The sequence below is a fragment of the Acanthochromis polyacanthus genome, chromosome 16 (assembly GCF_021347895.1).
Source record: "Acanthochromis polyacanthus isolate Apoly-LR-REF ecotype Palm Island chromosome 16, KAUST_Apoly_ChrSc, whole genome shotgun sequence".
Taxonomy (NCBI): Eukaryota; Metazoa; Chordata; class Actinopteri; family Pomacentridae; genus Acanthochromis; species Acanthochromis polyacanthus.
Window position 1 is genome coordinate 20,685,353 of NC_067128.1, and position 12,133 is coordinate 20,697,485.

At 39.3% G+C, this 12,133-nt stretch overlaps 1 protein-coding gene across 1 annotated transcript in view; it reads left to right on the forward strand.

Annotated features, from left to right (window-relative positions):
• Positions 1 to 2,357: 2,357 nt before the first annotated feature.
• The window catches only part of rngtt (RNA guanylyltransferase and 5'-phosphatase), a 118,913-nt gene continuing 109,137 nt past the window's right edge, over positions 2,358 to 12,133 (forward strand). The window contains exons 1-4 of the mRNA XM_022195614.2: positions 2,358 to 2,518; positions 4,438 to 4,547; positions 4,626 to 4,729; positions 4,834 to 4,922. Coding sequence (XP_022051306.2) covers positions 2,455 to 2,518; positions 4,438 to 4,547; positions 4,626 to 4,729; positions 4,834 to 4,922 — 367 coding nt within the window. The 5' untranslated portion in view covers positions 2,358 to 2,454. The remainder of the gene's footprint in view (positions 2,519 to 4,437; positions 4,548 to 4,625; positions 4,730 to 4,833; positions 4,923 to 12,133) is intronic.

Consider the following 12,133-nt stretch of genomic DNA (forward strand, 5'->3'; position numbering starts at 1 on the left):
TTAGACGTGCCCGGAAAACCTCCAAAAGCAGTTCCCCAGGAGGGATTTTAATAGGACCTAGGAGGACCCTGAAGTTTGTAAGAAAAATTGTGTCTGAGGCTGACCATTTCCACACTGCACACCAAGTGTCCAGCTGGCCTCATCACCAAGCCAGAGACACTTGATTCACCCAATTCTTTTCTTTCAGTGAAACACCCAACTGATTGTTGCACACTGTGATACTCGAGCAACTGAAAAGTAGAGGCGAAGAGGAGGAAAGGAAAGAACTGTCATCAGCAACAAAGAAAACTGAGGGACGTTTCACTGTGGGAGTCTTTATGGTGATGCAATACTATGAAAATAAAATAGAACAGAATAATACTTTGTGGATCCTTTACAGGAAATGACTTTGTTACAGCAGCATGTTAACACACAGACAACCCACAAACTCCACAGAATAGCAACACTAACAGTCATCAGTACAACCGTATACATAGTTTATACACTACCGTTAAGAAGTTCAGGGTCACTGAGAAATGCTCTTATTTTTGAAAGAAATGCAGTTTTTCAACCATCACTCCTGTGTTCTAATGGTACATTGTGTTAGCTAATAGTGTTGAAAGCCTAACTGATGATTAGAAAACTCCTGTGCAATTATGTTTGCACATCAAGAAAAGTGTGAGTTTTCACGGAAAACATGAAATCGTCTTGGTGACCCCAAACTTTTGAACGGTAGCATTGGTTAGAAAAAATTAAAAAGTTAAAACATATGCACAGCATACAATTCATAAGCTAAAATATTAATGTGTTACTGTGAATTGAAAAGCCTGATTGCAGCTGGTAGGAAGGACTTTCTGTTACACTCAGACCTGCACTGAGGAGGGAAACATCTCAGTGCAGTGGATGAGAAGCATTGTTTATAACAGAGTTCAGTTTCATGAGCATTCTCACCCCATCCACCTGCTGGACTGATTAAAGCTCAACACCAGTTGTGGAGCTCACTTTCTTGATCAGCTTATTCAGCTGGTTTCTGTCCCTGGAGTGAATCCCCTCCCCCCAACACACAACCATCAAGAATAAAGCATTGGCCACCACAGGTATATGGGTCGTTCTAGAAATTGGGGGAATTTCAGCTTCAAAATGTTTGAAAAACAAACCTTTTCTTTTTCTGCAACATATTTACCAATAATATGCAATAAACTATCAAAGGCTTGATTGGCTCAGCTTACAAATCAATGGTACAATTTTTATTCTTGTTTGCTAACCCTACACTAATCACAGTAACAGGGTTGCTAATCCATGCTAATGTTGGCTTTTTCTCAGGAGTAGAAGCTAGATATTTAGTTAGCTGTTACTGCTGACTAAGAGGACAAACTTACTGATGGAAAACAGTCAAGAAAAGAAGTGAAAAGAATTGGTCTTATCCTGATAACATGAGGTAGGGTGAGACATTCAATCAAGGCTTACAATGTTATCAAAATATGAAAAATGGAATGCTCTACTCATGTTTTTTTTGGAAAACTTGGAAAACTGATGATGTTAATTTCAGCACTGTTTTCTTCTTCTATCAGCTAAAAAGGTTATGGTAAGAGGGTTAAATTCATGATAATTATTATTTAAAATATTATGTTGATGATTTTTTCCCCCACAATTACAAGAGACATCAATAAAAACACACGCAAAAAGGATATTTAAATTTAATTTTAATTATTTTATTTGAGATTCAATTTGGTCATCAGGGAGGTGGGAGAAGAGGAAATCTGGCATTTTAAGTGGTACTCCAGACCTATTTGGTATTTTTAAAAATATTTCCAAACATTCTTTTCTCCTAGTTTTTTTGTTTGTTTGTTTTTAGATTTGGTCTCAGGACAAGTACATGTACACAACATCTTATTATTTTGTACATGGATTATATGAAATTTTGTGGCATGTAGAATGTATTCCAGTTCTCCAATCCCCACATATATAGGTGCATAATTAAGGTAGGAAAGAGGGTTAAAAGACAGAAATTCGTTTATCTTTTCAATTTCCGTTTTCTAAACCCTTGCTAATACTCCGCCCTGCAGACCTCAAGGTGGCGGTGATGCGCCTGCAGCTCGTGTATATACCACTAAAGAAGAAGATAGACTAGCTTAATCTGGCTAGCTTTGCTGCAGACTACTGAGGTTATGCTGGCTAACTGCTAACAATCTGGATTTAACGAGGGTAAACGGAAAATATAGCTCACCCTTTGGGATGCTGAGGTGCAGTGAGCTGTAACGACCTATGTTCAGTGTAAATGCCTGCCGTGCTGCCAGGAGGTTGACTGGGCTTCTACTTGTTGGGTGATTCTGATGAATTAATAGCTGCAGGCCCCTCAGTCCGCGGTGCTCGGCTGAGCAGTAACCCGGGATCTGTCCTGTGTGTGAGAGAGAGGGAGAGTCGAGGCACGGGTCAGTGATAGAAAGTTTTAGTTTTTACCGACCTCTCCTGAACATGTCACACACTGGACCCCCTCCTCGATGGCGCAATTGTCCCAGAAGAGGCCAACCTGTGGCCGGTGAGTGCAAATTAAACCATATAGCGCTGTATTTACCTGCCTAAGTTAGAGAGTAGTACAAGGTAGCTACGTGCATTGGAGAGTCCAGTTGTGCTGGTAGAACTCGGCTTTCTGCATTTTCTGAAACGTTGTTACGCACTATTTAATGCTCCAAACCCCTTAATAAGGAGCAGCCCGCCGCTTTCTGGGCTGGTCTTCAGCTAAGCTAGCATCCGTGTAAGCGAACAGTCCACTCCAAAGCAACATTTTACTTAAAGTGAAGTTGGTTTGGCGTTGTCAGTGAATTGCACCGACGACTTTATGAAGCTCAAATGTTTTGTGACTTTGTACGCGAACCATTTTAACGCGGTTCATTTAATTCGCCATAGTTCTCAAATGAAGTTGGTGAGCCATTGTATCCAGACGCATGTTAAACTTGGCGCCTGTGGGCAACAAGCTGTGGCAGCTCAGTTTCTTGTTAAACATAAGTGTTACTTTATTTTGAACCACAGCTGAATCTGTGGTTCAGCTTTCCATTAGAAAACAAACGTGCTTTAGGAAACTGCTGCCGAGCTGGCAAACTTTTCAGTCTAAGCATCACGTGTCAAAACAACAGAGCTGCAGCGTGGTGTGTTTGGGAGCGAGGAACAACAGCACGTTTCCCCGGACCACTGACAGGAACATCTCCACACCTGTCTTTGCCTTGCCAGCTGAGCAACTCAGAGTCTAGCTGTCAACATGGCTGGGCTTGGTGCCACTTCAGGGCACTTGCGGATGCGGTAGGACTTTTATTAGCTATGCACCAACTTAGGTTAGCCAACACATAGAAATTACTGTTATTTTCTGCTTATATCAACCCTACCACTGCAACTACGTATTCCTTGATTTGTACTACTGCTAAAGCCCCGTTTTTGTTGTAATTGTGCCCAATTGTTGACAAGCCTATGCAGTGTATTATTTATTTCTTTAATTTGTTAAAGAGCAAGGCCAATTTTAGACATGGGATATATAACATTGCTGGCTGCAGTGAAGTTTTCTTTCTGTAAAAATCTTACTTTGTAGTAGATGTGAAACTACATAAGAAAGTTGTGTTGTGATTTTTGAGCACAAACTATGTCTTTTGCTCTTTGTAGGAGCCATGGATTGACTGTTGTTTTATTTAAATTTTAAGGGACATATTGGTTGTTGTTTGTGTTTGTTTGGTTGTGATATTATTTTGTTGTCATGTTGAATAGAGGGATAGCGGGCCACATGAATATGGGCTGGGATAATTAAGCTGATAAATTCATCTATTCACCTTTTTTTTTTTAAAAACTTTTTTCATTGTTTGAGGGAGAGAGAGGGTGTGATCTGGGCTGCCATATTTTTTTGTTGGCTGCTATTTTTGTTTGATCGCTTTGATTATTTTGCTTGCGATTTTGTGCCCATTATCATGAGTTGATTATCTTTTTTTCCTTTAATAAAAAAATAAATCTCTTCTGTGAAAATCTCAGTGAGTTCTTTGAGGCCCAACCTCAGTCCCTCAGTGACTCTTGTTTGTTGCAGTCGCTACACTCTCTGTGATGCTTTTTTGGCCAATATTGGTGCTGAAATGTGAAAACTTCCCCAAATTGCTTTCCACACCTCAAAGAACACAGCTTGTGTAACCCTGTCTGTTAGTTGACTGTATGCATTTCAGACTTGTGCTGTGTTGAAAGTGATACAAAAATCTCACTAGGTGTGACGGAGTAAGATTGCTGTTGCAACTTATACCGGAGAATTAGCTGGCTGCTCATGCAGACATGAAGCTGACACCTTCAGACACTGTCAGATTAATGAGAAGGATTGCACATGTGAGAGGGGGCTTACTTAAGTTTGGGATTAAGATAGGTTCCTGACACAGACCAAATAGGTTTAATACTGGAGGACTGCTGTTTTAATCCTTGTGTTTTCCCTACTAGGTAAATTCCTTCCGATGAAAACTATGTTGGGTCCCAGATACGACGACCAAGTGGCAGAGGAGAACAGGTTTCATCCGAGCATGCTGTCCAACTTTTTAAAAAGTCTAAAAGTAAGTAATTAAACAAGGAAGAAGTATTGAACTAGCATCTATAATCCGAGTCTCACTATGCCTTTTTGTCTTCCTCAGGTGAAAATGGGTTTGCTCGTAGATTTGACGAACACTACGCGCTTTTATGACCGCAATGACATTGAAAAAGAAGGCATCAAATATGTGAAGCTTCAGTGTAAAGGGTATTAGTAAACTCTTTGTGACAAATATAGCTATGTCCAGATTCACAATATTGTTTTTTTTTTCTTCTGTCTACTGAAGAATAATGTCATTCTGTTTGTTTTAGCCATGGAGAATGCCCTTCAAAAGAGACAACTACAATGTTCATCCGGCTTTGTGAACACTTCATAGAGAAGAATCCCACAGAGTTGATAGGTGAGTAATGGATGCTTATTTATTCACTTATTGTAGAGCAGGGGTGTCAAGATCCGTTCCTGGAGGGCCACTATCCTGCATGTTTTAGATGCTTCCCTCTTCCAACACACCTGATTCAAATGATCAGGCTCGTTATCAGGCTTCTGCTGAGCTTGATGATAAGCTGATCATTTGAATCAGGTGTGTTGGAAGAGGGAAACATCTAAAACATGCAGGATAGTGGCCCTCCAGGAACTGAGTTTGACACCCCTGTTGTAGAGCATTCGAATTTGCGAAGCATTCGAAATCGAAGCATTGACATAGATAACTTTGAATGTGTTTTGATATGTAAGACTTTGATCATCTGGAGCCCTTTACCGAAAAGTGAATTATAATAATAGAGAAATGCACAGATTTTAAATACAGTACAGACTGAAAGTAACAAAGTTGCAGTAGCTAAAATAGAAGGGAAAGCTGCAAAAACCTGAATACGGTTAATGTAATCGATATCACGACTAAATTGTTAGAGCATGAGTAGATCTGACTGCAATTTTAACACTTTGTTCTGGTTAATACTAATATTTTTATTCTGTTTACCACATTTTGCATCATTTGCAACCCTGATGGTGTTAAACAGTGGAGCAAGTGAAAAAGTGAACATTAAAACATAACTTAAAGCTCGTGTCCGGAGTTTCCGTTTGTTTTCAATTTATGTATCATTGTTTAACAAAGCTTAAATGTGTTAGTCTAGTTCGATACTATAATATAATGTTAGTATGATGCAATATGAAAATTTATTCATGAGCTCCACCTTCCTCTCAAAGACCCCCATGTTATTCCAAAAAGCGGCGGTCGGCAGCTAGCCAATCAAGTTCGAGCTTCAGCTTTGTCATGCTGTCAATCAACGGTTACACGCACAGCAAGCAAGCCCATGCAGAGGTGGGCGAGCTACGCACTACGCAACCGCGCGCACATTTGTTTTGCTTGTGGAGGAGAGAGCATCGGGGCTCAGCAACTTCCAGAAAAGTTACCAATCCCACGGCTTGTCAGGCCAAGAGACTGCAGGACGTTTTTTGGCTCGGGGTGCTCGCGTCGCTCCCCGACCACGGCCTCCATAGCCCGCCTGACGGCTTCGTTTAGATGCCCGACCTCTGGAGGAAGATGTTGGGGCGTCTGGGACATACTCTTCGTCAGAGGAGTCATGCAATTCTGAACTCTAGATAGAAATAAATAAACAATGTAACACATATACACGCGTAAATACACTAAGTTTGATAAACAACGTCATCGACAGGGATACACGAGTGTAATCACATATTGAAACTTTACTCGTTCGTCCCAGCAGATTCATGTTATTTTGGTATTAGGACAAGTTAGACTCAATACAGAATTCTAACGCAATTCCTTTATTATTTACTAAATGTACTAAATGTAGAAGAGTGGAAAACAGCAAAACAGGCGAGATGCTGCAGCACTCCGGGCACTCCTGTCAGGTACTGCGCGCGTGCACAAATAAAGGGGCGAAATCAGAGAGAGGGTGGGACCACCAGTGTTTTGGGAGACGCTGCGATTCAAACTCCGGACACGAGCTTTAAATCAATAAATACAATTATAATCTTTTAAGGTCAGTCGTCAGGATATAAGGCCCAAGTAAAACAATGAAATGGCTTTGAAATCACTTGCAGCTCAAAAACTCCTATCTTCCCCTCATTATCTGTGCGCCGAGCTCCGCTGTACCTTCTAGGAGTACTGATGATGTTTTGCAGGAGAATTGATTGGTCAGTAGGTGGTGCTTTGAAACACGCTGATCCCATAAGTGGAACATAACCTGCTCCGCAGCAGGTTTGTCGTTCAGTCTAAGTTACCATGGAGATGGTAAGAAGTGAACCACTGTCATAGTACTAAAAACCCAAAGTTGAACCTGAAGTTACCTTGAATAGTCTCAAATCCTGCTTCGTAGGAAAGGCCTTTGGTGGCGCCTTATTTTGTTGATTCGAAGATGGATTTGCAGAAAACAAAACCTGTCACTGCATCCTTTTGCTCAGCAAATGATTGCTTTCTGATCTCTGCTCTGAAAAGTAGCAGTGTACCAGATCAATGAGTGTTTCAGATGTTTTTCCCCCGTATACTATAAATGGTGTAACAAAGGTTTTGAAATTAAGTTTAAAGCATTTCTGATTTTCTTGAAACATTTTGTAACATTCTTTAGTCCTAGTCTTCTCCTTAATAGAGAAGACTAGATTACAAAAAAGCAGTGTTGTTCAGTTAAAGAAGAGAGTTTCATAAATGTCAAGCTAAGCATTTGAAATGAGGGAAGTGCCTTTGCCTGTCTGGGTTTATATTTATTTATTCTGTATAGCAGTGGGGCTGCATAGTGCGTGGCGATTAGCACTGTCGCCTTCCAGCTCGAAGATCCCCGGTTTGTGTCCTGTCTCTGCATGGAGTTGGCATGTTCTCTCTGTGCGAATGTGGGATTTATTCAGGTCCAGCATCTGTCGAACAAGATGCTGAAGTTAATTGTAATTTGGAATATTTTTTTTTAAAATTCTTTCAAAACTGTAGAAACAAAACAAAAAGAACCACCTTTCATGTCAGGCTTGGAAAAGAAATAACAAAACACTGCAGCTTTTCACACCCCTTACCATATGTGAAGATGCCAGTGGAAGTGGATTAAAGTGTCTTCCACTAACAGAATATGCTTTTAATCCGGACTGTGCTTCGTGATCCGGACTGTATGATGATACACTGAAAACAGAAATTAGGCCCTCGGTGCAGAGGTAGGTGTATGCTTTTCATGAGTAGTGAATGAAGTTTGCTAATATGTTGAGTGTTTCGACTTTATAAATAATTTCAAACAGAGTGAGAGTTTATTTCAGTGATATGGAGTGACTCCAGCCCTCCCACCTTTTTGTTTTCTCTGATAAATGATGTGATTTTTGTGGAGTCTTTTTTTTTTTTTTTTAGGTTATCATGGCCTTTGAACGTGCTGGTGAATTTTGGGGGTTCTTTATTTTTGCTTTGATTTTGTGAAAATAGAGAAAAATAGTAAATACTCTTAATCTAGCTTTGGTTGTGCTAAACAGCTCTGATTGTTGTTGTCGTATTGTAACTAGTTGAGCCTATAAATCACAATACTCTGTGTCCAGTAGAGGGCAGACTTGGTCTAGGATTGTACAAGTGCAACATTTATAAGTGCATATCCTTAAAAAGACTTTAAATACACGTTTTACACTCCTACCTTTGCTGTTTTGTGATCTTTGCAGCTTAAAATTTCCATCTAATTGTGTGGTTTTGCACTTTCAGATTTGATTCAGACCTGTAGCAGCAGTGAGTAGTAAACAGCCCTGAGGTTTGAACTGGTGGTGGTGTTAAGATGAAGACTGCATTTCCAAATGTGTGTTTCAGTTCACTGTGCTATTTGTTTTGTAAATGTAGGAGTTTCATATCAGAAACAGCAATCCTCTCCCACTGTGTAGGTGATTTATGGGAGGAGGAACATCATTAGGCACCTCTGCAAAATGTTTTTGATCTGACAGGGAGAACTGTGTAGATGTCTGCATGTGGGCAGCTTTTTCACATTTTATTCAACTTATTTTATTTCCCTGTACTTTAGTTGACGGTGTAGTTTGCTCAGCTTTTAAAATGTCATTAGTTTTGTTTTTATGACAAATGAAGTTGATTTGAGTTGGATATCACATGTTATGTTCAAGACCCTTCTCCTGTGAATATCAAACTTTATTCATGTCCATATGATGTTTTTACAGGGTGGGCCAAATGTAGGCTTACATGTCATTTCTTTATTTATTTGGACGAAACAGTGCATATTAATGAACGTACAAGCTCTTGAATTTACACAAGGTTGCAGTAAATAAGCCAGGCTTAGCACAAATGCAATTTCCATCCGTTGTTCCAAGCTTAAAATAAAGACATACAGGGTTACAGATGTAAAAAAAAAACAAAACAATGTAATAAAAACAAAGGCTATTTTGATAAATGAATTCTGGCTGGGTTAAAGCTACTCTAAAGTGCTGTTACTTTAGTAAAGTGCAGTACAGTTGTTTCACGGTTTAGATCTAATTTATCCAAACCATAATTCCAAACCAGTATTCCATATCTCTTATTCTAGGTTTGGAAATATTAAGCTATTTCTTCCAACTTTGGTTTAGATTTTTATGTTTGTTTGTTTTTTTTTTTAAACATTTTTAAAAGGATAGTGAGCAATAGCAAGCAAATTAAATTGAGAGGAAAGTAAGTGGATCCTAAAGCAGTATTGGAAGTGTGAAAATGCCGAGCAGGTGTGGACATCATAGCAGGCAATTTATCGCGTAAGAAATAAATATTTTTCAAAAATGTAAAGTACATATCTACGAAATGTAAACCAACTTTTGGCCCACCCTGAGTATACCAGAAGAAATACAAAGCAAAAAAATGGCTGAGTATTTCTTAAAAGTGCAGTGTACAGATGGCAGTCTCAAAAAACAAAGATTCAGAGGTTTGGGGGGTTTCTAATGTCACAACCAAAAGAATCAATCCTGCCAGAAGGCAAGGTGGGTCTTTAGATATTATTCCTCTTCTTCAGAAGTAAGTTCCATTTCAGCTGAACTACTCCAATATCACAACCTGCTATTGTGTAGTGTAGAGTACCTTTACAGTGTTTGAGGAGACTTGTAAGTGAGCTGGTCTGCTCAACCTGCAGCAAATGAGGAGTGCATGGAGAGAGACACAGGATTTCATAGACCTGCACATTCTAAAGGATGCAACAATATAGAGTTACCTTTCAGCTGTTTTAACACAATATGGATTTTTATTGAAAAAAAAATCTCTAACTTAAGTTTTTAAAGGTTTAATCCCTGACTGGAGAGAGACTTTATTGTTGTCAGATTAACGGAATGGGAAGCATATCTGAAAGGTTTTTGTGCTCAATGAAACTCTTGCTTAAATGCTTCATTTTTAATGCACATAATTTTTGACACAGCTGGAAGGCATATGTCATACGCATTTAGAATAAAGTCAGATGGATATGTTGTTGATATTGATATTCGCTTATTGCAGGCATGTCTACATCAGTATCTACTGATTGTCGACCTGTATATATGAACTTCCTGTACAGAAACACCAACCTACCCTACCAGTCAAAAATTTTAGGACATCCCAATTTTTCCATTTTCTTTTTGGAAATTATGCATGCAAATGTCCCATTGTCCTCTGAAATAAAAGCATAGAACAAATAAACAAAGTTAAAAAAATAAAAAATTACAAACCAAAATGTATTCCAAACTTTGGACTGCTCAAAGTAGCACCTTTAACAGATATAACAGCTGAACACACTCATGGCATTCTTTCCACAATCGAAATCAAATATTTTTCAGAAAATTCTTCCCAACTCTGTTGGAGAAATTCCCATAATGTGTGGCATTTGGAGGTTGCTTTGCTTTCACTCTTCTGTCCAGTTAATTCCAAATCGCCTTCATGGGATTTAAATCTGGAGACTGTGCTGGAGACTCCATGTTTTCAAGCTTTCTATCTTGTTCTTTTTTCCTAAGTTTCAGTTGCAAGAAAAAGTATGTGAACCCTTTGGGATTACATGGATTTCTGCATACATTGGTCATAAAATATGTTCTGATCTTCATCTAAGTCATATAACTAGACAAACACAGTCTGCTTAAATACAGTAGTACAGCACAAATGTATAGGTTTTCATGTTTTTATTGAACACAACAGGTAAACATTCAAAGTGCAGGGTGGAAAAAGTACAGTGGGTACGGAAAGTATTCAGACCCCTTGAAATTTTTCATTGTGTCATTGCGGCCATTTGCCAAAATCAAAAAAGTTAATTTTATTTCTCATTAATGTACACTCTGCACCCCATCTTGACAGAAAATAACAGAAATGTAGGAATTTTTGCAAATTTATTGAAAAAGAAAAACTGAAATATGGAATGTGTTGATTAAAGTTGTCCTGCTCTATAAAAGACACCCACCAGTTTAGAATTTCTGTATTATTGTAGTATTGCCTGATGTGAACCCTGCCTCGCACAAAGCAGCTCTCAGAAGATCTTCCATCAAGAATTGTTGATTTGCATAAAGCTGGAAAGGGTTACAAAAGTATCTCCAAAAGCCTTGATATCCATGTGCCAACGGTAAGACAGACTGTCTACAAATGGAGAAAGTTCAGCACTGTTGCAAATCTCCCTCGATGTGGTCGTCCTGTTAAGATGACTGCAAGAGCACAGTGCGGAATCGTAAATGAGGTGAAGAAGAATCCTAGAGTGTCATCTGAAGACCTACAGAAATCTCTGGCACATGCTAAAATTATTGTTGATGTATCTACCATAAGAAAAACACTTAACAAGAATGGAGTCCATGGGAGGACACCACGGAGGAAGCCATTGCTGTCCAAGAGAAACATTGCTGCACGCTTGAAGTTTGCAAAAGAACACCTAGATGTTCCACAGCACTGCTGGCAAAATATTCTGTGGACGGATGAGACCAAAATCGAATTGTTTGGAAAAAACACACAACGGTATGTGTGGATAAAAAAAAGGCACAGTACACCAACATAAAAACATCATCCCAACTGTGAAATATGGTGGAGGAAGCATCATGGTTTGGGGGTGCTTTGCTGCCTCAGGGCCTGGACGGATTGCTGTCATCGACTGAAAAATGAATTCCAAAGTGTATCAAGACATTTTGCAGGAAAACCTCAGACCATCTGTCCGCCAACTGAAACTCAAGAGAGGATGGGTGATGCAACAGGACAACGACCCAAAGCATAAAAGTAAAACAACAACAGAATGGCTTCAACAGAAGAACATCCGCGTTCTGGAGTGGCCCAGCCAGAGTCCTGACCTCAACCCGATTGAGATGCTGTGGCATGACCTCAAGAGAGCGATTCACACCAGACAGCCAAAGACTATTGCTGAACTGAAACAGTTTTGTTCAGAGGAATGGTCTAAAATTCCTCCTGATCGTTGTGCAGGTCTGATCTGCAACTACAGGAAGCGTTTGGTTGAGGTTATTGCTGCCAAAGGAGGGTCAACCAGTTATTAAATTTAAAGGTTCACATACTTTTTCCACCCTGCACTTTGAATGTTTACCTGTTGTATTCAATAAAAACATGAAAACCTATACATTTTTTGTGCTGTACTATTTAAGCAGACTGTGTTTGTCTAGTTCTATGACTTAGATAAAGATCAGAACATATTTTATGACCAATGTATGCAGAAATCCATG